At 40.9% G+C, this 26,535-nt stretch overlaps 1 protein-coding gene across 3 annotated transcripts in view; it reads right to left on the reverse strand.

Moving 5' to 3' along the window:
* The window catches only part of LOC121287141 (beta-1,4-galactosyltransferase 5-like), a 114,439-nt gene that overhangs the window by 76,823 nt on the left and 11,081 nt on the right, over positions 1–26,535 (reverse strand). For 2 of the 3 annotated variants that reach the window (XM_041204712.1, XM_041204711.1), the window contains exon 1: positions 24,194–24,707. The exons of the other annotated variant lie outside the window; for it this stretch is intronic. In XM_041204712.1, coding sequence (XP_041060646.1) covers positions 24,194–24,296 — 103 coding nt within the window. In that variant the 5' untranslated portion in view covers positions 24,297–24,707. Of the gene's footprint in view, positions 1–24,193; positions 24,708–26,535 lie in introns of those variants that run through there. 3 annotated transcript variants of the gene reach the window in all.

Below are 26,535 nucleotides of genomic sequence, written 5' to 3' on the forward strand. Positions count from 1 at the left end.
CATGCTACAACCAATGAGAGTCAAGAGTCGAGAAGGTTCCATAAAAGTGTCTCCTATAGGGAAGACTGCATGGGCGGAGCCCTGTTTAGGTGGAAGCTAATTCTCCTCAGGCAGCAGCTAAGTCCTTGGAGGAAAGCAACTGGAATTCAACTTGGAAGAACTGTGTAATTAAAACTAGGACCATACAGGTGGAATGGACTGCCAACTAACTCAAGTAAATGCTGTTGTAAATGCTATTCCATGCGTAATTTATAATTCATACTAACCGTGATTTGCCTTTAATTTCCATCGATACTGACTTGCATTAAAGTAAAAGTTACATTAAAGTGAAATCTTGTTTGGTAATTTCTTCACTTAGGAGTGGGTCAGTCTGAAAATTTGATTATTTTAGTTTAAGAATTCCCACTGGAATTTTAACAGTAATAAATTGTTAGTCATCTAAAAAATTTAATGTACCTTCCTTGTTAAAAAAAGTCCAGGTTTTTCTACGCCTACATGCTGACTATACTATTGACAGAACTATCCTTAGAATGCTTTTTATTTCAGCTTGTTTCACTGTTCACAGGGTGTGGGTGTTGCTGGGAGGGTCAGCTTTTATTGCCCCTAATTGCTCTTAAGAAAATGATAAGTCGCCTTCTTGAAATATTGCGGTCTGTCTGGTGAAGATACTCCCACAAAGCTGTTAGGCAGGGAGTTCCAGGATTGTGTCTCAAATGAAGGAATGGCAATATATTCTCAAGGAAGGATGGTGTGCAGGACTTGGAGATGGCAATGTTCCCATGCATCTGCTGAGGTTATCCTTCCAGTGGCAAAGGTTACAGGTTTGGAAGGTGCCGACAAAAGAAGCCTTATTAAATTGCTGCAGTGCACCTTGTGGATAGTGCATGAAGAAACATCTTCATCCAGAATGGCGAGAATGTAGAATGCACTACCAGAGGGGGCTATTTGAGGGAGAAGGGAATAGAGAGCGAGATGAGAAAGGATGGGATGAGACTAGTGGGGCATAAAATGCCAGCATGGACTAGATGGAGAAAATGGCCTGCTTCTGCGCCATATAGTCTTATGTAATACACATTGCAGCGGTGGCAAAGCACAAGTTACATTCAATGCAAATCTAGTTTCCACAATCTTTTGAGCTAGTTTAAACATCATCACTAAGACAACCCTGCCCACAAAACAGGCTATTCCTGCTGCATGAATCAATCACTTTTGGGCGTTTCCAACATTGCATTTTGCAGCCCTTAAGGAAGCTTTAAAAATTAAGTTGGTCCTTTTGGGTACAAGGGACAGTTGGCACATTTTAAAAGCTTTTTGAAAGTCAGATCAAAATTGAAGAAACTAACCATTGCACCCCAAAATTAACAAGTAAATGGATGTTTTTCTAGATGACATTTTGTCATTTAAAAGCTGGTTATTTGCAGGTGATGGTTTGATGCTGATTAAAAATGCTCCCATTTTCAGCTGTGTTAAATCAAACTACACTAAGTTACCACATACCAAGGTATAGGTTTTTAAAGCAATTTTAAAAATGTCTTAAAACAACTACCCAATTGCACTGGGTTCATGCAAGATTTTGCTTGGCACAATATAAATGAGTGCCCAAGAACACAAGAAAAACTTCTCAAAATGGGCACAAAGATTGCCAATTGCACCCAAAATGAAAATTCCATTTCTCAGTTTAGCCCACATCATGTGCTTTAAGAGAACATATATTTAGCTTATAGTTGACATGCATACTATAATTCATCTTCACTGAACTGCTCATTTGTTAAACATAAGACAGGATACTTTATAGATTATCACAATATATAAATTGTTTACATTATACATACTTGGAAGATAACTCAAATGCATTCTTTGCATACAAAAGGAATGTATAACATTTCAAAGTGTACACAAAACTTTGCATAAGGCTCTGTTCGTTGGAATCTAGCTGACAACCCAATTTCATGATCCATACTCCATAAACAGCATTTTGTCCCAACTCTCCCTCTCCACCTACAGCAAATAGGTTTCTGAACTCTTCGATCCAGAAAGACACCCAAGTAAACACTGTAGATAGTTAGTACTAATGCAAGTTTCTGCAGAAGAATATTAGTATGTTTAATCCTTTCTTTCACCATTTTCATACTTGTATAATCAATCTTTCTCTATTATTTACTCCTTTAGTAATGATGTCCCCTTCTTTCCTGAAACTGGGGTCTGATGCTAAAATATAATCACATTGGCACCAGCTGCTCTCCTCTGCAGTTCGCAAGCAGCAAGTTTCATAGTGAATCTAGACATGGAAATGATTAAGCCATTCAACCATGGAAATCACCATAGTTAGGATCATTCCTGTCTCTACCCAACATGTGCACACATTCCAGAAGGTCTCACTGGGATCAAATAGCTGACAGTTTGCTTCCACCATTCCAGTTGTGCGATGCATCATTTTGTTGGTGACACTTCTGAATTAAAATACTGCAGGTTATGAGTTGAACTTGCTCCATGACTTAGTACTACATCACAATGTAGTAAGCCATTAAGAGAAGACAAGATCAAGATTAAAAGTTGACCATTGTGTGCAGCTGTGCAAGACACCAGCTCCAGGGCAGAAGGGAGCAACATTGGAACATGGATAGACAGCATCAACAAGAAAGGAGTAAATGGAGGAGAACAAGCATACAAATATAAAAATGTTGGAAGGAAGGATAAAGTTTACCAGCATTCTTTTTTTTTGTAATTTGCACTGGAGAGGAGGTCACATATTTTCTGATAGAGAAGCTATCAGAGAAGCTATTCGATACAGAAATACCCACTCGAAAAAAAGCTTATCTAGAACTTCAATGCAGCAAAAATAAGGCTATTCACAAATAATTTCCTTTTAAATTGCAGAACATGTTCGAAAGGGAATAAAGTGGAAGGTGGAAGGTGGGGGGGGGGGAAAGAGAAAGATAATTAGACTCTGACTCTAAAAAGTATTTAAAATTTGAAAAGGAAAGCTTAAAAATCAAAATTATATAGACAGAAAAGTCAAATTACTGGTTTATTACAACTCTTCAGGAGGTCTTTTTATAATACATAAGACAACTTGCTACAGATGACAGTTGATAAGCCGACATTAGCTGAGCCATATTGATGTGTGGTTATACTTATTTTCAATGTGTTTTTGTATGCAGCTAGCCTCTCCACAATAAAAGAACATTGCTGTTCTTACCCTGGCAGCACGTTTAAATAGGCACATAATCAATATCTAAATATTTAAGCAAACCAGCCCCATACATTTTGGGCATTGATAGGACTAGACAACATTAGGGAAAACACACTGTGGACAAATCAAGTAGCGACACACCCATGCAATAAAGTAGTCGTATTTAAGTGCATTCTAATTAAACTTGTTGAAACGTGAAATCAGACTACCTTAAGTAAATGTGCCTCTCTGCTTTTACTTATTTTGTGTCAATTATTCAAACATACGCCTCAAGGAGGCATTACATACAAGTACTTGAAAACCAGGGTTTAACATTAACTACTTTACTGGATTTTCTTAAAAAAAAGGCAAAGTAAAAGTAGGGCTTGCAAATAGTTTCCGCTTTCAGTATCACTTACTGATCTGAAAGCTGATCTTTCGATCTCATGAAAGCAAGTGGTAGCCAAACCTAAAAAAAACTAAGCTGTTGGTGTTTGAGCACTTGATACAGTTTTTAATCCCATGTTACATTAGAGGTTATAGTGGAAATGTTGTTTTTGAACTACTATACCTCTTGCTTAGCACTGCATTTATAGAAAAGACACTCCAGTTTAGTTCATTCATGTTGATAATGATGGTATGCAATAAAGATTTAGCCAACGTACAAATTTTTAAAATCTCCCAGGACACCTCCACCCTAAAGTGCCTAGACAACAGTAGGTTCTTAAAACAGACATGGTGAACTCCTGGCTCCAAACAGAATATTGCATAAAAAGCACCAAGTTACTCCCTTCAATAATGGAAAGGAAAGTCAGAGCAACACTCAAATGCCTCCTACAAATCACTTATGACCTGACTTGTTATGACCTGACTTGTTATGACAGATTCTGAATCCTACCCTTTGTGTTTTAATTGATGAATACCTTTTACATAATCATAAATTTAATCATATGGTTAAAATTATAATTTTTAAAGTTAGCCATTTCACTGAATAATTAGAATGAGGAGCACAAGCTAAATACGGGGGGTGGGGGTGGGGGGTAGGGTCAGTGTGGGGAAAAATGGTAAAAAGACAGATTAAAGGCTCTTTATCTGAATACACATAGTGTTTATAAAAAGATAGCTGAATTGATAGTTTAATAGAAATAAATGAGTATGATATGATAGCCATTACAGAGACATGGCTGCAAAGTGACCATGGCTGAGGTCTGAATATTCAAGGTTATTTGACATTTCAAAAGGACAGGAAGCAAAGAAAAATGTGGTGGGGTGGCTCTGTTAATCAAGAATGAGATCAGTACAGTGGGGAGATATGATCACAGTTCAAAGTACCAAATGTAGAAACATTTTGGTGGAGATACGAAGCAGCCAAGGAAAGAATTCACTGGCGGCGTGGTTTATAGACCCCCTGACAGGAACTACATTATAGAGCAGAGCATAGATCAAGAAACAATGAGGGCATGTAAGAAAGGTATTGTAACAATCATAGGAGATTAAAATCTTCATATAGATCGGACAAATCAAATTGGCAAAAGTAGTCTGGAGGTTAAGTTCAGAGTGCATCTGGGAGAGTTTCTTAAAACAGTATGTTCTAGAACCAACCAGGGAACAGCCTATTTTAGACCCGGTCATGTTTAATGAGCCAGGATTAATGGCCATATAGTAAAGGATCTTCTAGGTAACAGTGATCATAACACGATAGAATTTTACATTATATTGGAGGATGAGAAATATGGGTCAGAATCTTGTTGAAATATGCCTTTAAAGAACATTAGCATGACATCATGATATGATCACTTTTGCTTTGAGCAGAGCACACGCACAGCTCTGATGTCGTCCAGCTTTATACCCATGCATAACTGTTCTCACGTGCCTGGTCTTAATAAATTAATCCACAACATGTTTACCCAATCCCTTGAGTGATTAGTGTCTTGTGTCTTGTACAAGTCCAAGGTATTATATCATTATAATAGCACAACACATCTTAAACTTAAATAAAGGCAATTACAAGGAAAAGGAGTTGGCTAAAGTGGAATGGGAAAATAGATTTCAGATAGAGGGTAGAGAAGCAGCAGCAGATATTTAAGCAGATATTTCATAATTCTCAAGCCACATTCCATCGAGAAGGAAAGACACTATCCATGGCTAACAAAGGAAGTTAAAGGGTGGTATCAAATTGAACGAGTAGTACAACAATGCTGCAAAGATCAATGGGAGCCCAGCAGATTAGAAACATTTTTAGCAAAGGATGACTGAAAAATAAAGTGGGAGATATTGGAGCATGCAAGAAAATTAGCAAGAGATATAAAAACAGGCACTAAAACCTTTTACCAGTATGAAAAAAGGGGGGAGAGTAGCTTAAGTAAGTGCTGGTTCCTTAGAGGGTGAAGCTGATGAATAATGGGAAATGAGGAAATGCCAGGGACCTTAAACATGTATTTTGTATGTGTCTTCACAGGACAAGCCACAAAAAGCGTCCCAAGAATTATAGGAATACAAGAGGAAAAAAGGGAGGAACTTAAAACAATCACAATAACTTAATAGGACTAAAGGTTGACAAGTCTCCTGAGCCTGATGGCCTGCATCCTAGGGTCTTAAAAGAAGTGTCAGCAGAGATAGAGGGTGCATTGTTGATAATCCTCCAAAATTCCCTAGATTCTGGAAAGTTCCCAGCAGATTGGGAAACTACAAAAGTAATACCTCTATTCAAGAAAGTAGGAAACTGTAGGCCAGTCAATCTAACATCTGTCATTGGGAAAATGCTAGAATCCATTAAAGGGGGTGGTAGAAGAACATTTAGAAGCTTATAATACTATCAGGCAAAGCCAACATAAATTTCCCTTTCAAAAATATATGCTTGACAAAGTTATTAGAGTTCTTTGAGGATGTAACAAGCAAAGTGAATCAAGGGGAACTGGTAGCTTACAAGGAGATCAAAGCTGGGAACTAAATATTCAGGGGTCTGTGACTTTTCGAAAAGGACAGGCAGGAAGGAAAGGATGGTGGGGTAGCTTTGTTAGTATGAGATGGAATAAATATGATAGCAAGAAACGATCTTGGATCGGAAGATGTAGAATCCATATGGGTGGAGGTAAGAAATAACAAGGGGAAGATGACATTGGTGGGAGTAGTCTATAATAGGCCCCCTAATAGTATCTATACAGTAGGACAGAGAATAAATTAGGAAATGAGGGCATGTAAAAAAGGCAGCACATTAATCATTGGTGAATTTAATCTTCATGTAGATTTGGAAAATCAAATTGGCAGAGGTAGCCTTGAGCAAGAATTCATAGAATGTATTAAGAACAGTTTCCTAGAACAATATGTTGCGGATCAAACTAGGGAGCATGCTATTTTGGATCTGGTAATAATGTAATGAGGCAGGTTTAATAAACGATCTCAGAGTAAAAGACTCCCCCTAAGAAATAGTGACCATAACATGGTAGAATTTAGCATTTAGCTTCAGTGAGAGAAACTTGGGTCAGAAACAACTGTGCTAAACTTAAATAAGGGTAATTACAAAGGAGTGAGGGCAGAGCTGGCTGGAGTGGACTGGGAAAGGAAGTATAGCAGAAAAGACAGTTGATGAACAATGGCAGACATTTAAGAAAATAGTTCATGGCTCACAACAAAGATATATCCCAGTGCAGAAGAAGGATTCTAGGAAGGGGATAAACCAACCATGGTTAACCAAGGAAGTTAAGGAAAATATCAAATTCAAAGCAAAATATACAATGTAGCAAAGCTTAGTGGTAACCCAGAGGGCTGGGAAAGTTTTAAAAACCAACAAGTGAACAAAAAAAGAGGGAGAAAATAAACTTTGAGGGTAAACTAGCAAGTAATATAAAAAGACAGTAAGAGCTTTTTTAAATATATAAAAAGGAAGAGAGAGGCCAAAGTGAACAATGGTCCATTAGAGAATAAGGGAAATAATAATGGGGAGCCAGGAAATGGTATAGGAGTTGAGTAAATACTTTGCATCAGTCTTCATGGTAGAAGACACTAATAGCATTCCAAAAATACTAAATACTCAAGAGGCACAAGTGGGGGGTGGAAATAAATAACTATCACTAGAGAAAAAGTACTGGGTAAACTAATGGGACTGAAGGCTGATAAGTCCCTGGGCCTGATGGGTTGCATCCTGGGAAATTAAAGGAAGTAGCTGCAGAGATAGTGGATGCACTGGTAGTAATCCTTCAAAGTCCAAGAGGATTGGAAAACTGCCAATGTAACACCCTTTTTCAAAAAGGGAGACAAAAAACAGGTAACTATAGGCCAGTTAGCTTAACATCTATCATTAGGAAAACGTTAGAGTCTATTTATAAAGGATGTAATAGCAGACATTTAGAAATGCATAATATAATCAAGCAGTTAGCATGGCTCCATGAAGGGGAAATCATGCCTGACAAATTTATTAGAATTCTTTGAGGCTGTAACAAGCAGGATAGATAAAAAGGGAACCAGTAAATGTAATTATTTGGACTTCCAAAAGACATTTGATCAGGTGCCTCAAATAAGGCTACTTAATAAGATAAGAACTCATGGTGTTGGGGGTAGTATATTAGCATGGATAGAGGATTGGCTATTTAACTAATAAAGACAGAGAATTGGAATAAGGGAGGCATTTTCAGGATGGCAACCTGTAATTAGTGGAGTGCCACAGGGATCAGTGCCAGGGCCAAAATTATTTACAATATATATTAATGACTTGGATGAGGGACGTGAATGTACTATCACCAAGTTTGCGGATGACACAAAAATAGGTGGGAAAGCAAGCAGTGAGAAAGATAGTCTACAGAGGGATGTAGACAGGTTAAACAAGTGAGCAAAAACTTGGCAGATGGAATACAATGTGGAAAAACGTGGGGTTATGCGCTTTGGCAGGAAGAATAGAGGAGCTGAATATAATTTAAATGGAGAAAGACTGCAGAGGGATTTGGGGTCATCGTGCATGAATCCCAAAAAGCTAGCATACAGTTCAGCAGGTAATAGGGAAGGCAAATAGAATGTTGGCCTTTATTTCAAAGGAAATGGAGTATAAAAATTGGGAAGTCCTGCTAAAATTATACAAGGCACTAGTTAGACCACATCTACAATACTGTGAACGGTTTTGGCCCCCTTATCTTTGGGAAGATATACTGGCATTTGGAGGCAGTCCAGAGAAGGTTCACTAGGTTGATCCCGGGTGTGGAGGGATTTTCTTATGAGGAGAGCTTGAGTAGGTTAGGCCTGTACTCACTGGAGTTTAGAAGAATGAGAGGCGACCTTATAGAAACATAAAAGATCCTTAGGGGGCTTGACGGGGTAGATGCTGAGAGGTTGTTTCCTCTTATGGGAGAGTCTAGGACCAGAGGGCATAATCTCAGAGTAAGGGGTTGCCCATTTAAGACAGAGATGAGGAGGAATTTCTTCTCTCAGAAGGTAGTGAATCTGTGGAATTCTTTACCGCAGAGGCACGATCATTAAGTATATTAAAGGCTGAGATGGACAGATTTTTTTTTATCAGTAAGGGAATCAAGGGTTATGGGGAAAAGGCAGGAGAGTGGAATGAGTATCAGATCAGCCACGATCTCATTGAATGGCAGACCAAACTCGATGGGCTGAATGACCTACTTCTGCTCCTACGTCTTATAGATGTAACATATTTGGATTTCCAAAAAGCATTCGATAAGGTGCCATATAAAAGTTACGACACAAGATACAAGCTCATGGTAGGGGGAAGGTGATATGTTAGTTTGGAGAGAGGGTTGGCTAAATAACAGGAAAAAGAGAGTCAGGATAAATGATTCATTTTCAGTTTGTTACATTGTTAAATTAGTGGAATGCTGCAGGGATCAGTGGTGGGACCTCAATGATTTATCTATATTAATGACATGGACAAAGGAACAGACAGCATTGGAGTTAAGTTTGCTGTGTTACAAAGTTGAATAGGAAAGCAAGTTGTGAGAAGGATTCAGAGAGTCTGTAAGGGGAAAGAGATCGGTTAGGGAGTGGGCAAAAATATGGCACATGAGATATAATATGGGAAAATGTGGAGTTTTCCATTTTGGTGGTAAGAATAGTAAAGCAGAATATTATTTAAATAGAGAGAGACTGTACAATGCTTCAGTGCAGAGGGATCTGGGTATTCGCATACATGAATCACAAAGTTAGCATGCAGGACCAGCAAGTAATTATGAAGGCAAATGAATGTTTGTCTTTACTGCAAGGGTTATGAAGTATAAAGTAGGGTAAGTCTTGCTACAGCTGTACAGGGCATTGGTGAGACCACCATGTACAATTTTGGTCTCCTTACTTAAGGAGGGATATACTTGCATTGGAAGCAGTTCAGGGAAGGTTCACTATGCTGATTCCTGGTATAAGGGTTGCGTTATGTGGAAAAGTTGAGCAGATTGGTCCTATACTCATTGGAGTTTAGAAGAATGAGGGGGATTTTATTGAAGCATATAAGATCCTAAGGGGGCTTGACAGGATAGATGCTGGATGTTTCCTTGCGTGGGGGAACCTAGAACTAGGCAGCAGAGTTCAAAAAAAGAGGTCTCCCATTTAACATGGGGAGGAGGACGAATTGCTTCTAAGGGTCGCTAGTCTTTGGAATTCTCTTCAACAAACAGCAGTGCAGGTTTGGTCATTGAATATATTCAAGGCTGTGTTTGACAAATTTTTGATCAACAAAGGAGTCAAGGGTTATGGGGGACAGACAGGAAAACTGGAGTTAAGGACATAACCAGATCAGCCATGATCTTACTGAATAGGGAGCAGGCTTACAGACCAATGGCCTACCCCTCCTATTTATGATTGTCTGAGAATAAGGAAAATGTTCAATGTAATTTTAAGATTTATATATTGATCAAAGTACAAGTTTCCCATTCTACACAAGTGAATTTGGACAATGATCCTCAAGTTATACTAAAATGAAGAATGTTACAGTAAAATGCAGTTGTATTCTTACTTTAATGCATCAACTCCAACAAGAGATGTTGCAGGCTAATTACTATGGGAAATCTGTCCCTTTTTACTCCTGTTCCTGGATGAGGGCAGATGAGAGCCCCAATACAAAAATCACATATCTTTTGCATCAAATGCTAAATATCACTGAAGATCATTGTATGGTAAATATTTCATAAAAATGAATAATGATGACTGCTAGAGGGCACTAATGTCTAATATCTACACGAATAAAATCTTCAGTCACTTAAGAGTCAAAAGAATAGTACTGCATAGAAGGCTGTTCAGCCTGTGTACTGGCTTTCTCAATTTAATTTGGTCCACAGTCCTGCTCATTCCCCATATCCCAGTATTTATCCAATTCCCTTTCAAAGAGAATTTAGAATCTGTGCTCACCATCCTATCAGGCAGTTATTCCAAACCCTAACCACTTACTGCGTAAAACTGTTTTACCTCATGTTGCTTCTAGTTCTTCTGCCAATTCTACATCACAGTAACACTCTTCAACAGTAATCTATAGTGTGACACTCAGCTTTAAAAGAAAGTCTTAAAAATTATTTTTTAAAACACTACAGAGGAATTTAAATGTGTTTCTGGCCAACTTACTCCTTTTGTTCTGAGAACATGGAGCTTTGAGCAAGCCAAGCATCTGAACAGCCAATTACAATTTAATTAATAGAGACAATGATTTAACGGATTGCCTCATGAGGAATACAAAATTACCTATTTTATTTTTCCATTACTGACACCATTCAAGTGATATGGTGATTTCAAGAGATAATCAGTTTGTAATTATTCTAACTGATAACATGTGTCATCAAGTGCCAGTCACCTTTGAATATGTTGACAGATATAGCAGGAACAGGAAGTTACTTTTTTGGCTTGTAGAGAACTGAGCGAATATGCAGCTAATTGTGGTACAATCATGTGCAGGGATATCTCCACAAGATTGTGGAGTGATAATCTTGATCAACATATTAATCATCAGAACATTTGCATCAAAACGGCTTAATTTAAACAATGCTTTTCAAAATCCGCCTTGAAAGAGCAAGCTAGTTTAAATTATAGATTGCTTTTAAATTTTGCATTGAATTATTGAAGTTAGAGTCTCTAAATAGTATAAAGGCAATTCAAAAGAATGAAGTCATTTAACCTGCTACTTATCCAGTGTTAATGTCAATCAACTTCAGGATTTGCAATCAGCTTTGAATGCTTGATATTTGAAACCATTGGGAGAATTATTTTTGAACATCTAAAACCATAATAGCTATCAATTTCCCAGATGAATGGATGGGGTTTTAATCTTATAAAGTTTAGATTTGATCTAACCCACAATTTTTGTCTTCATCTCTTCCCTTATTCTACATTAAATTAGGATTTTATATGAAAGTCCAAGTTCCCAGTCAATCTATAGCAAAAAGCTGTCTGTAACTCAGTATTAGGTTTAAAATCTTACTCAGACTATACGGGTAGCACATGTGCAGAATAAAATGCATGTTACTTTAGCTCAGATGGCAGTTTTCTGATCGGAGTAAAAAAAGGTCACAGTTCAATCCACAAGCCCTACTCCAAGGCTGTCGATTCTGACCACTGCTGAAAGATTACTACATTTTGGAGGCAGAATAACAATGTTGGAGGTAGCTCCAACAATGTTATCCATGGCAAGCACATACTTCTGGTGCTGGCTGCACCAGACACCATTTTAGTGAGAATGTCAGCACACACATAGGGAGCAGTCAGAAGTATGCAGAGAAGGCAGATCTGGCGTCACACTGCAATTTTGGAGCTCAACACTCCAGCTGATGCCCTCTCTTAACCTTGCACAGCGAAACACCAGTTCAGCAAGAAGCACCTCTCACCAATACTATTTAAAAGGAATCAACTGCTTTCAGATTAGTTGCTGACTAGAAACCATAAACAGCTTCTAAAAGCTAAGGAATAGAAAGCAGAAATCAGAGTTCTTTAATGTTGCTAAGTATACAGGGTGTTATGTGACACACAAAGAATCTTGTCCTGCCTTCAGGAATTAAGCACAGACCACTTGCTCTCATTTTTGGATGCAGTAGTTTGTACCCTCTTTGGCCTACAGCACGACAGAGAGAATAGGGATAGCAACACAGAGCAAGGCAAATTATTGAAAAGGGGAGGGAGGATTGGGGGCAGGGGGAGAAAAATGAGCTCTCAGTGGGAGGCCATAGTTACCCAGGCTGTTCAAGGAGCAATTCTCCTACCTGTATCTCAGCATGGACTAGTGTGTGCCAGACATCTCTGCTTTATGAAGGAAGCCCTCACTGAAATCTGCCAGACCAGGGACAGCACAGCATTGCCAATAGCTGTGAAGGTGACCATAGACACAAATTCATGTGTCAGGCTCCTTCCTATATTGGAGCAGGCAATATATTTGTAACATCTCCAGGTTCATCACCTATTGTTGTGCAAGAGATCACTGGGAATCTGCATTCCAACATATCTTTTATAAATGTCATTCCCCCTTGCCAGAGAGAAGCAGCAGAGCAAGCACCTGGCCTCATGAGGATTATATGCTTCCCTAGTGCCTGCAGTTAACATCGCTTTGCAGGCTCTGCAGGTCAATTCTAAAATGCACTAATTGTGAAGGATTCTACTCCTTCAATGTCCAACTCTTGCAACACCACATGCTGCATGTCATACAGGCCAACGTCCAGTATCCTTGCATGAGTCACGCCTTAATTTTGTGGAGCCCCAAAGTGCCATTGGTATTTGAACCACCATGACAAGCCAGAAAATGGCGACTGGATAGCAAGTGCTATCTAGTGACCACAGACATGATGCACATGTAGGTCGTGTGCTTGTAGCAAAAGCCATTCTATCTCACAACATGTAATTGAGCTGACATCAGAGTGCTTAAGTAAAACTTCAGCTGCCTAGACTGCCCTGGACCCCAAGAGTACTCAGCCAAATGCAAATCAAAATTCGTAGTAGTCTACACCATGTGATACAACTTCTCCAATGAGGGAACAGCTCTTGCCTCCAGCTGCACAGGAGGAAAGGGGAAAAGAAACAAACAGCCTTTACTGTCCTGCTAGCTGTAATCAACTCAGTACCAGTGAATGCAGCCCCAATTCCCTATGCATCAACAGTCCCTATCTGACCTTCTTTCCGTTACTGGCCATTTCAGCGCTCCCTCGGCCACAATGTTAAGATGAAAGTCACGATAAAACAAATAATCCAAACCAAATTTGTAAGTATAAACCATATTGCAAAAAGTTAACAGTCACCCTTGTGCACTCCTTCAGTATCTGTCATTCGTGTGCTCCTGTGCAGCCCTGCTCCAATGGCTGCTGAATGGTTCGTTGAGTGCAAAAAAAGAGATGACAACAGGGCAGGGAGGAAAGAAGGAGACTGCAGGTGTCCTTTGCAGGAGCACCTTGAGCAGCTCTAGCCCAGATTGCACCACCTCAGTATGGGCTGCAATCTGGGTGGCTGGCTGACAGGCAGGCAGCAGCAAGGGCAGTGGTGAAACAGTAGTGGCAAGAGAATGAATGCTGCCTTCCTGGACTGAAGATCATGCTCCACAGTGCAACTGCCACTCCCCTGGGGCAGCAGCTCATCAATCTGAGCAAATGTGTGGAGGGCAGATTGATGGATAGCTATGATGCACTACAAGCGGGATGCAGTGGTATAGTGGTAACGTCACTGGAATAGAAATCCAGAAGCCCAGACTCATACTCTGGGACATGGGTTCAAATCCCACCATGGTAGCTGGTGGAATTTGAATTCAATTAATAATCCTGGAATTATAAACTAGTGACCATGAAACTATTCTCAATTGTCATAAAAACCCATTTAATTTACTATTGTCCTTGGGGGTGACTCCAGATCTACATCAATGGGGTTAAATCAAATGCGCTCCAAAATGGAGCAAGCCACTAGTTGTATCAAACCACTACAAAGGGAAAAGGAATTAAACCGGACGGACCATCCAGCATAGAATGGGAACAACAATGGCAACCTCAGCCCTATAAACCCTGCAAAGTCCTCCTTACTAACATCTGGAGGCTTGTGCCAAAATTGGGAGAGCTGTCTCAACGACTAGTCAAGCTACAGCCTGATATAGTCTTAGTCACAAAATCATATAATGTCCCAGGCACCACCATCACCATCCCTGGGTTTGTTCTGTCCCACCAGAAGGACAGACCCGGCAGAGGTGGTGGCACAGTGGTATACAGTTTGGAGGGAGATGCCCTAGGGGTTCTGAACATCGACTCTAGCCCCATGAGGTCTCATGGCATTAGGTCAAATATGGGCAAGGGAACCTCCGCTCCTCCCTCTACCCCACTCCCCCAACCCCAATGAATCAGTCCTCCATGTTGAACATCAATTGGAGAAAGCACTCAGGGCAAGGACAGAATGTGCTCTGGATAGGGGACTTCAGTGTTTATCACCAAGAGTGAAATAGGACCTATCTGCTAGACTGGGTCTACTGGGTGAGGGAATCAAGAGGGAAAAACCTACTTGACTTCATCCTCACCAATCTAATGGCTGCAAATGTATCTGTCCACAACAGTGCTGGTAACAGCGACCAATGCACAGTCCTTGTGGAGACAAAAGTCCTGTCTTCACATTGAGGATGCCCTCCATAGTGCCACACAACACAATCACTGTGCTAAATGGGATAGATTTCCAACCAATCTAGCAGCTTAAAACTGGGCATCAATCAGGCGCTGTAGGCCATCAGCAGAACTGTACTTGACCACAATTTGTAACCTTATGCCCATCAAGCCAGGGATCAACCCTGTTTCAATGAAGGGTGCAGGGAGGTATGCCAGGAGCAGCACAAGCATATGTGAAAATGAGGTGCCAACCAGGTGAAGCTATAACACAGGACTACTTGCCAAACAGTGTGAACAGCGGGTTATAAACAGAGCTAAATGAGTCCACAACTAACAGATCAGGTCTAAGCTCCGCAGTCCTGCCACATCCAACCATGAATGGTGGAAGACAATTAAACAACTCAATGGAGGAGGCGGCTCCACAAATATCCCCATCCTAAATGATGGGGGAGCCCAGCACATCAGTGCAAAAGATAAGGCTGAAGTATTAGCAACAATCTTCAGCCAGAAGTGCCAAGTGAATGATCTATCTCGGCCTCCTCCGGAGCTCCCCAACATCACAGATGCCAGTCTTCAGCCAATTCGATTCACTCCACATGATAAAGAAACAGCTGAATGCCCTAAATACTCCAAAGGCTATGGGCCCTGACAACATTCCAGCAAGAGTACTGAAGACTTGTGCTGCAGAACTAGCCTTGCCCCACTACAGCTACATCATCAGCGTCTACCTGGCATTGTGGAAAATTGCCCAACTATGTCCTGTCCACAAAGAGCAGGGCAAATTCAACCCAGCCAATTACCACCTCATCAGTCTACTTTCAATCAGGTATCATCGGCCGTGCTATCAAGCAGCACTTACTCAGCAATAACCTGTTGACTGATAATCAGTTTTAGGTTCTGCCAGGGTTACTCATTTCCTGACCTCATTACAGCCTTGGTTCAAACATGGACAAAAGAGCTGAACTCCCAAGGTGAGGCAAGAGTGACTGCCCTTGACATCAAGGCCACATTTGACCGAATGTGGCATCAAGGAGCCCCAGACAAACCGGAGTCAATGGGAATCGGCGGAGAACTCTCTATTAGTTGGAGACATACCTAGCACTAAGGAAAATGGCTGCAGTTGTTGGAGGTCAATTATTTTAGGCCTAAGACATAGCTGCACAGGAGCTCCTCAGGGTAGTGTCCTAGGCCCAACTATCTCCAACTAGTTCAAGGAACTTCCATTCATCATAAAAGGTTAGAAACAAATGTTTGCTGATAATTGCACAATGTTCAGCACCATCCGTGGCTCCTCAGATACTAAAGTTCGTATGCAGCAAGACCTGAACAATATTCAGACTTGGGTTGACAAGTGGCAAGTAACATTCGTGCTGCTCAAGTGCCAGGCAATGACCATCTCCCAAAAGAGAGGATCTAACCATCGCCCCTTTTCATTCAACGGCATTACTATCACTGAAACCCCCACTAATTAACATCCTGGGGGCTTACCATTAACCAGAAACTGAACAGGACCAGCCATAAAAATACTGTGGCTACGAGAGTAGGTCAGAGGCTGGGAATTCTGTGGCGATTAACTCACCTCCTGACTCAAAAAAAGTCTGTCCACCATCGACAAAGCACAAGTCAGGGGTGTGATAGAATACTCTCCATTTGCCTGGATGAGTGCAGCTCCAACAACATTCAAGAAGCTCAACACCATCCAGGACAGCAGCCCGCTTGATTGCCATCTCATCCACAAACATTCACTCCATCCACCACCGATGCACAATAGCAGCGGTGTGTACCATCTACAAAATGCACTGCAGCAGCAGTGAGGGCGTGGGGGGGGTTGTACCTACAGTTCAAGAAGGCAGGTCACCAACACCTTCTGAAGGGCAATCCAAGATGGGCAATAGATGCTGGGCCAGCAATGGCCGCAGCCCATGAATGAATGAATAAATACAAGCCTTTTTGAACTCTGCCACCATCATCCTAGCAGGAGATGCCAATTTGAGTTTGTGGCAGCCAGCCAAGCTTGCCTGATTTCAGTTGATGCTCCCACTCCAGCTCTAAGACATTAGTTGTTTTCTGCTTTCCTGCCATGGAACCCGAGACATCAGCCATCAGGTTCTGCATCACAGTTTGATCCACAAGGTTTCATCTCACGGAGATAGTCACCACTTCCACTTTGGAAAGGATTGGCTCCAAGCACTGTGCAAGGCCCTGTTCTAAGCTAGGCCTGGACCATACTCTTTTCAACAGCAACCCTTCAGTCTGCCAGTACAACAAGCATTTCAGTGTGCATATAACTTATCTTCCTTCATAGACCACACAATGCAATTCCTCTGCAGCAGAATGCATATGCAATTGCACCTGCTTAACCAGCTGACAATTGTGCAATACTTCTCCCCTGCCTCTTATCTTCTAAAGTACGTGCTGTGAGCTGGTGGCTGCGAGTGACAGTGGTTCTTTGCACTACAACAGGAAGACTGTGGTGAATTGTTCTGGCCATGCTCCCCCATAATGCCGCAGCAAGTTGCCAGACCAAGTTCACCCTTTTTGGGCACTAATGAGAGGGGGTTAATATGGAACACTAACATAACTGAAGTCATTGGGATTCAGAGGAAAACTCTCCACTGGTCGAAGTCATACCTAGCACAAAGGAAGGTGGCTATGATTGTTGGAGGTCAGTCATCTCAGCTCCAGGACATTGCTGCAGGAGTTCCTCAGGGTAGTGTCCTAGGTCCAACAATCTTCAACTGCTTCATCAATGACCTTCCTTCCATCTTAAGGTCAGAAGTGGGGATGTTCATTGATGTTGCACAATGTTCAGCACCATTTGCAACTCCTCAGATACTGAAACAGTCCATGCCCAAATGCAGTAAGACCTGGGCAATATCCAATCTTGGGCTGACAAGCGTATCGTGAATGTTACTTGCCACAAGTGCCAGGCAATGACCATCTCCAACAAGAGAGAATCCAACCATCACCCCTTGATGTTCATTGACATCACCATCACTGAATGCCCCACTATCAACATCCTTGGGGGGGCTTACCATTGACAGAAACTGAACTGCTCTAGCCATATAAATACTGTGGCTACAAGAGCAGGTCAGAGACTAGGAATTCTGCAACGAGTAACTCACCTCTTGACTCCCTAAAGCCCGTTCGCCATCTACAAAGCACAAATCAGGAGTGTGATGGAATGCTCCACCCTTGCCTGGATGAGTGCAGCTCCCACAACACTCAAGAAGCTTGACACCATCCAGGACAAAGCAGCCCGCTTGATTGGCATCACATCCACAAACATTCATTCCCTCCACCGCCGATGCACAGTAGCAGAGGTGTGTAACATTTACAAGGTGCACTGCAGGAATTCACCAAGGCTTCTTCGACAGTACCTTCCAAACCCATGATCACTTCCACCCAGAAGGACAAGGGCAGTCAATAGATCGGAACACCAGCACCTGGAAGTTCCGCTCCAAGTCACTCGCCATGCTGACTTGGAAATATGTGTCACCATTCCTTCACTGCTGCTGGGTCAAACTCCCTTCCTGACAGCACTGTGGGTTTACCTACACCATATAGACTGCAGAGGTTCAAGAAAGGAGCTCACCATCACCTTCTCAAGGGCAACTAGGGATGGGTAATAAATGCTGGCCCAGCCAGCGAAGCCCACATCCCATGAATAAATATATTTTTAAAAAATGTTTATGAGGTCATTGAACTTCTTTCAGCACTTCATCCAGATCCTTGAGATTAGAGTCCTGGCATTGACAGCTGTCTAGTGCCATTGTTTTAACACTATCTGGAGGGCCTTCTAGCCCGAAGGATAGAAAACATCTGCCCTCTGCAACTCTTCGACCATAAAGTCAGGGCAGGACCAGAAAATCTTGGACTCTGCTCTATTGTGCTATTCTTGTGCTTCCTCCCACCATGCACCCACCACCCCACCTCTTCCGCCCAAGTCAAACTTCCTGCTCCAATGACTTGCAGCACCTGCTTCAGTGAAAATACATCTCTCTTCAAGAGTTGCAGACTATCTTTAAGAACTCAGACCAGCTTGAACTTATGTTAGCCTCACAATTTTGTGCCACCATTCTGCATGTGATGCCCGCATTGTAAGCAAAAGGAGATTAATCACACAATGCAATCCCCATGAGCATTCTTGGGTCTGAGCAATTTTTGCAACGTTGCCCTTTGAGTGTGATTTTAGACCGAGGCTCCTTTGGCTATCAGCTGAATGCTAAAGATCCCATGGCAATCTTCAAAAGAAGAGAGAGCACTTAGTGTTCTGGCCAACATTCATCCCTCAATCAATACCATCAGACAACAGATTAACTGCCCATTTATTCTTTTTGCCTGACCTTTGTCAGCCATACTTGTTTGGCCACAAAAGCATTAATTTACTGGCAGTGAAGAACTTTGAGATGTCTGGTCAATGTGAAATGTTATATATATGCAAATTCTTCTGCACTTAAACTGGGGCACCATTTTATAATTTAGTTTAAGACATAAATTTTGAGGAAGTGTAACTTAGCCAGTGTTAACCAACGATGTCAAAAATGGAAAGTGGTAGATTCCTTGAACAAGCAAAGAATTTAAAAGCCATAATTTAAGAACATTGAGGAATAATACTCAAGAAAATTCTTGTGGGAACAATACCTAGTAAATTTTCAAAACAATATATGCTGGATCTAAGACATAGGCAATTCATACAATCCAAAAAAAATGCACCAGTAATGATTTTAAAAATGATAAAATGGGCTGAAATGCAAGTATCATGGGTACATGCTATAGCTAACAGGATGTCTCCTTCACACAGAAGGTATCACTTGAACAAGTTGCCACTTCTGGTGGCGAATGTTAATTCACTACAACAATTCTGATAGGAATTAGACAAACTCCTTGCTATGGCTAATACCATTATGAACAAAAATGGGCGCAATATCTGCTTTGTACATTATGGCCACAGACCTCCTGAACTCATTTTGATTTGGGGGACCGGTGGGGAAAAGGTGGTCAGGGACATTTCCCAGATGTTTTCCCCGCCACCGAATTGGCCTACGGTACTTACATAGTTTCTTGCCTCACAAATGAAGCTAGAGCACTGCAGAAGGGAGAAAACTTTTGAGTTATGAAATCATAACTGTTTGGAACAGTCTTGAGACATCAGCCAATCTTGTTCATCTTTTCACATGTTCGTGTGCAAGAGCTTTCTGACATCTCAATACATTTTTATCATCTGCTTCTTTCCTGTATGCTTTTTCTTTGTGAAAATAACTTTTCAAAATTAATCCACCTAGCTACATACATTTTAATATCATACTATAGGATGTTGCATGGCTCATGTAACTTTTACTTAAGTTTTGGCCATAGAGCTGACTATTGAAGTAACGGGTGTGAAATTGTACTATAGTATCTATGTAATGACTAGAGATATACTCCACTTCCCCATCTAATTACTCTTTTAAAATGTTATCACTAATATTTTCTGCAATGCAAAGCTCGGTCTTCTATCAAGCTTCAATGTGTTGAGTTGTAATTAAAAACCTCAGCTCAAAAAACGCCTTGCACCAAGGTTAAATACCAACAACTACACAAACAAGGCAACAGGTCTCCTGTCAGAGTCCTAGCAACAATAAATTGAGCAGGCCTGCATATACATGACTATTAAGCTAGGTGATTTGAAGGTCTGGTGAATTCTGTACGCCAAATTTAGTTAGTACTTGGCATAAAGTAGCAGAGTAAAAAGGACTGAGACAGAAAGAATGAATATAGAGAAAGAAAACTACATGATCAATGTGTAGGAAAAGAAGAAGAGGCTACATGTTTCGCAGTCTGAATCCCAGATCTGACAATCTTATAATCAAGGGACAGATTCAATCCCAGGATGTAGTTACATGTTTTGTATTACTAATAGAAATTAATTTAAAAATTTGAAATGTGTGTAATACAATCAAGATAGATGTTTTTGTGTAATGGCATATTCAATATCAATATTTATGGAAAAAGCTCTTGCCTGCACTAGTTGAAACGCAGATCATTTTGTTTTCACCTTTTATTTGCTATTTTTGCATTTATAGCACACTTTACAACAGTGGTGAAACTGAACAGCACCACGTTATGATGCCTCACTTACATAGTACTTCTACTCGGAAGTGGGGTTCTATGCATGTAAGCTCCAGCAGATCATTTTTAAACTGACTACTTAGTCATCTGGTAGCTGAGTAGTCTTAATTGTTGTTCAGATGCCTCAAATGGAAATCATTGATATTGTCAGTATGCATCTTTCTTTTCAAAAAGAAAGGGAATACTATATCGCAATAACACCTTGATAAATGCAAACAGTAGAATACTTTCTAGGAATATGGTTTTTAACTCATAGCAGAACAAAAGGCATGACATCACTAATTTCATCGACCCTTTCTCGATCTAACTTGGCCTGAGTGTCATATCATATTGTTGAATTTCATATCGCCCACATTAATATTTTGTTTCAGGGAACCTTTACATGACCAATTAGTGAGGCAAATGTTCACAAATGTTCAGTCAGCCTGAAATGGAACACTGAAAAGAAGTGAATGCTTACTGTGGTAAAGTGAAATAAATGCTATTAACTTATTTGATCTGTTGTTCAATAGAGATTCTTTCAAACATATCTTTCCAAATGTAAGTTGCATTTCTAAATACATTTATATGTTGCACAAGACTTTAAGATTAGACAAGTGCATGGAAAACTATTAAACAGTCTTAATGGGTAATTAGGATAAATTTCCTTCAACAAAACCTTGAATACAAGTATTCTTTTTTTAAAATGCTGGTGTGACTGACATTAGCAATGGAAATTAGATTCAAATCAAAGCTGTTAGAGTCAAGACAGGATGATAAAGCCAAATCTTTATCATGCCATGTCTCAAAAAAGTAGAGACATAAAGGAGGTATTCAAAACTGTAGTTTCCTTTCACATCCCTTTCACCAATAAAATCCAAAACAGTGACACATTGCTAAAGACAGAGAAGGGAACTCTACAGTGGGGTAAGCCTTACACTAGACAGCATCAGTATATGGCTGGAGATATCACTAATCTTTTGAATTATAAACATTAGTTTAGGTTAGCACATTTCCTCAGTCAGTGTGGCTAACAGCACTACTGGAGTTAAGTGGGGAACAATCTATGATAGAAATATGGTATGGTATAATCACGTAAAACTTCATTCATAATTTAAGTCTTCATCATGTAACATCCTAGGTTTGTACAACTAATGGGTCTCAGTTAAGAGCTGTAGAAACCCATTAATTGGCCCAAGTTTCCCGAGCAGGGTAGGGGAAGAAAAGCAAAAAAGGTAAAAATCAGCCAGTGGTCCAACTCCCATGCAGGGAATATTGTGAATAATAGGTGAGGATGAAGCCAAACAGCAATAATCCAAGATCAAGCATTCTACTGATAAGGGTCCAGCCTCTATGATGGCTGGCCATTTGAAAAAGGTACAGGCTGCTGGTGTTTACAGAATGGTACCTCAGTCAAACCTACTAAATTCAGGAAAGGAGGGGATAAATGGTGGGAGAGAGTGCAAGTGATATTCTTCAGCATAAATCCTACTACAGTAAAGCTTGAAAACATAACTCATGAAACACTGTCACTCAGTTCACCAGCGCATCACATCAAATCTAGGTAGCAACCTTTGCAGCCTACATTGTAGATTCAATTCACAGTAATTGGCACACAGCCTCTGCCAACTTCAATTGGTGCTGTCCACTCAATCCCAATTTCACTGCCTCCTTTTGTATTCCTTTTGAAATACCCAGTTCTCTCTTCAATTATGGAACGGTGTCTGTCTCATTAACCAATTGTGGTTAACATTGCATTCCAATAATCTCCATGAAAATGCTCTAGCTCTCCCCATTATTAATTCAATGACAAAAGCACTGTGCACAAAATCATGGGAGAGCAAAATTTCAAAATGACCATCCATTCAAAATAGATCTTTACAAAAAACACCTCTGGAACAATAAGTAGAAAGATGGACACGCCAATGGAATAATAAAGAACAGGAAAGGTAAAGACGACCTTGACAAAGTTAAAATCCAACATAGAAAGGAAAGTAAATAGGAAAAAAATGTCACTCATTATCAGAATCTTTTCCACATCCTGCAGCAAACCTCTGGTCTTACTAGAATGAGCTGATTTTATTATTCATTTGTTTTTAATGGGTAGTTCTTTTCTCCCAAAATAAATTTATATTGAATTAATCTTTGAATACAGGACACTTATAAAAGGAAATAAAAACTCGTGGCCAACCTCGATTAAATAACATTTTTTTCAGCTACCACCTTATTGCCAAACACAGCCTTAAACTCAGGAGAAAAAGGCTCCTTATCTCCACAATTAATCATGAATGATTATGAACATGAATGATTTATTGAATAACATATCTCTGATGCCAATCCACATTGGGCTTTTAATTCATATGATTAATCATGAAGGTTCATTTTATCTCATTAAGTTGGCACTTCGCATTATCTGACTTCTTACAGTCAGCTTTTCATGACTCCAATCCATGACCATAACATTTAGACTTTGGCAGGTTGAAAGCTCTTTCTGCGAGTACATTTTGCATAGGTTTGTATAATCATCCATGTTGTGACTGGCCAAACCACTATCCCACAAGACAGCATGCGAGAACTGGAGAACAGATATTACAGTTTACTGAAGGAAATAACTCCTATCTGGAAATTTCTCTGCTCAGCTGACAGGCGAGTAGGCTAGTCAATTTTACGCAGCATTTCAGGGTTTGTGAATGACTCAGTGCACCATCACATCACCTACTGAGAGCAACATTTTAGAGGCGTTAATCGTCTGCTGAGAGTTGCGAAATTCAACAATGTGATTCAACTGTTTCCAGTTAAAAACTTGCGAAAACCAAGACTGTGTGGCTACAACATTTGCTGAAGATAGATACAAGATACAGCAAAAAAATGTATCCACAACTGTGGAAATGAGTAAAATCACAAGGGGAGGGCCAGAATGGAATTTGTGGCGACGATTATAAAAACAGACACTAACACTTTTTTTTAAAAGTGTATATTTTAATATGAAGCCCGTCTTTCAAATAGCCCCATTCGGTAACACACAAAACTGTTTCTGTTTGGGCGTCTCTTTTCGTTCCAACCCCGTGCAGCACTTCCGCCAAATCAGCACTAGTTTCCCCATGATTGAGCTTTTCAAAAATCAATTCCCGTTCCCCATTTAGAAGGAGAGCGAGGCTATTGCCGGTAAAGCCTCAGATAGATGGCTCCCCCGATCTTTCTCTCCATTGGAACCAGATCCAGTTCCCTCCCGCTGGGCCTGAGAATGTGACAGTCAGCTGAATGTGCCCTACTCCAGCACCTCCCAAATGACACCATCACCTCGGAGACCCAGCGGGAGACCCAGAAAGACAAAACCAATATAAATAAATGCAGAAAAAGGCGAGAGAGAAAAAACAAACTTGACACTCACCTAATCCGGGCGCTACATATATGAAGTAGAGGAATGATGATGACAAGGAGAAGAGAAATAACAAAGCAAACACTGAGCGGTTCGGGATGCGTAAAATTCTCATATTATGCTTTAAAATAAATATAGAAAAATTGCAGACGCCCCCGTTAGAAAAAAAAAGCACACACACACACTACGGCGAAGAGGTCGGGGAACACCAAAGACTAAGAGATTTTATTCAAGGGAGGGGGAGAGCGTCCGCGATGGGATAGCGGCAAAAAGGAAGCTGCTCTCCGCACTCATGAATAAGGAGGAATCCGCCTTTAAACTGAGGGATTGCAGATCTTGCTCTAGTTTTTTTTTGTTAACTTCCGGCTGGGAGAGTCGGGACCGCCCTCTTGTTCGCCAAAGGAAAAGGAAGAATTGAGTTTCGAACGTGGTAATGCGTTTCCTGTAAAGAAAACGATATTACTGATTTTAAACACACGCGCATATCCCTTTATACTCTTTATTCCCACGGTGAAATTGCAGCCTCTTTTTTTGCCCATTCAAGGTTAAAGGCACAACATCGCCCTTCCTCATTCATTGTGAAGAATAATATTGCAACTCCAGCATTTTTTTTCAATCTACGCTTTTGCTTTTGTTTTCGGTCGTGTTTTATTCTTTAAGATATTGATTCGCTCCCCCTGATCTCAGCGGCTTCCTGGGCGCCGTGATTTTTTTGTAGCTTTCCGCTGCGAGCGAGTGTCCCGTTTCCAAAGCGCGGGTGTGGTCTCTCATTCCATGCGTCAAGACCAAAATATAATGACACTCCATGACGTGATTTCCTCCTGTTAGTGATTTTGGGTGAATACAAAGGGTGGTACAAACTTTCAGCATGTCTCACTACAGTGAGGTCAACGTAGGAACAGTTATTTGGCAAGAAGTATTTTTTAGGACAACGACAACTTAGTAAAACCGTCCACGAGTGTGCCCCCTGTTGTTACTTCACTTGGCCCATTCCTAATCTTTGTGTTTTTCTTAAGTGGGATTTCTACTTTTTGGTCTCCAAAGACCGCTACTGAAACCACATTAAACCAGAAAGTGTAGAGTAACCGGCCTCTAATGCCGATCACAGTGGTTCCCCGTTCCCGCCCTCAGAATAAAGTTTGTTTTTTGATCAGCACCAATGCACTGAAATAAGGACAGGGAAGGGGGAATCAGCAAAAGAGGCAACAAAAAAGGAGGTAATGGAAAATACTACCTACAGTTCCGAAGCAGTGGAACAAGCAAAGGGCACAATGCACACCAATCCCAAAATGATGAGTGCAATGAGACGCCCCCACCTCTGGGAGGCACAGAACAGCAACATCCTCAAAGTGGGAAGATAGCACCTATAGAGGATAGCCCAAACATCCCTGATGGTATGACTCCCCAGATGTACTGCAGGCAGAACAGCCCTATCACGGTGGACCATGATGGCTTTCTCAGGCCAACAATAATGAAATTGTTTATGAACACTATGGACATGCAGGGACAAAGCCAAGGACCAGGTCTATCACAGAGAATTGGTAAGTGAGAAAGTTTTAATGGGTCTAAAGGCTGCCTCCATTAATGTGTATCACATTAAGTTTACTGTGCCATGTGTTTCAATCTTGGGTAGCTTGCCAAGGTCAAAGATGGCCTGCTGTGTCTGCAGGAGTGTGGAATTCTGCACCTCAGCACCTACAGGCAATGGTCACGATTGTGGTTTCATGGGTCAGGAGGAAACAATACCCATTCCGCTGGTCTTGGTATTCTGCAGTGGGAAGGCAATGTCACCGTCATGTTAAGGAGGTGGTAGGCAGTCTCCCTGTGGTAGAAGATGTATTGTACAAAAGTGTTCCACTCCAGTTAATCAACATGTACACTCCCGCTCTAAACAGCAAGTGGCTGGCCATCCATCAGCAGCTCCCACTGCTGTTAGTGACATCCAGGTACAGGATGGATGTGGAGAAGATGTTTTCTTTTGTGGGAGAATCTGGAACTAGGGGTCACTGTTTATAAATAAGGGGTCACCCATTTAAAACGGAGATGAGGTGAATTTCTTTTTCTCAGAGGATCGTGAGTCTTTGGAACTCCCCACCTGAAAAGGTGGTAGAAGCAGAGTCTTTGAATATTTTTAAGGCAGATGTGGATAGATTCTTGGTAAGGAAGTGGGGTGATAGGTTATTGAGGGTAGGCAGGATGTAGATTTCAGGTTACTATCAGATCAGCCATGATCTTTTTAAAATGACAGAGCAGCTCGAGGGGCTGAATGAACTACTCCTCCTTGTTCATATGTTTGCTCGTATGTGTCTTCAACCACTTCATTGAGGTAGTTGGACAATCCAGCAAAGCCGACA

Source organism: Carcharodon carcharias, chromosome 14, assembly GCF_017639515.1.
Source record: "Carcharodon carcharias isolate sCarCar2 chromosome 14, sCarCar2.pri, whole genome shotgun sequence".
Taxonomy (NCBI): domain Eukaryota; kingdom Metazoa; phylum Chordata; class Chondrichthyes; order Lamniformes; family Lamnidae; genus Carcharodon; species Carcharodon carcharias.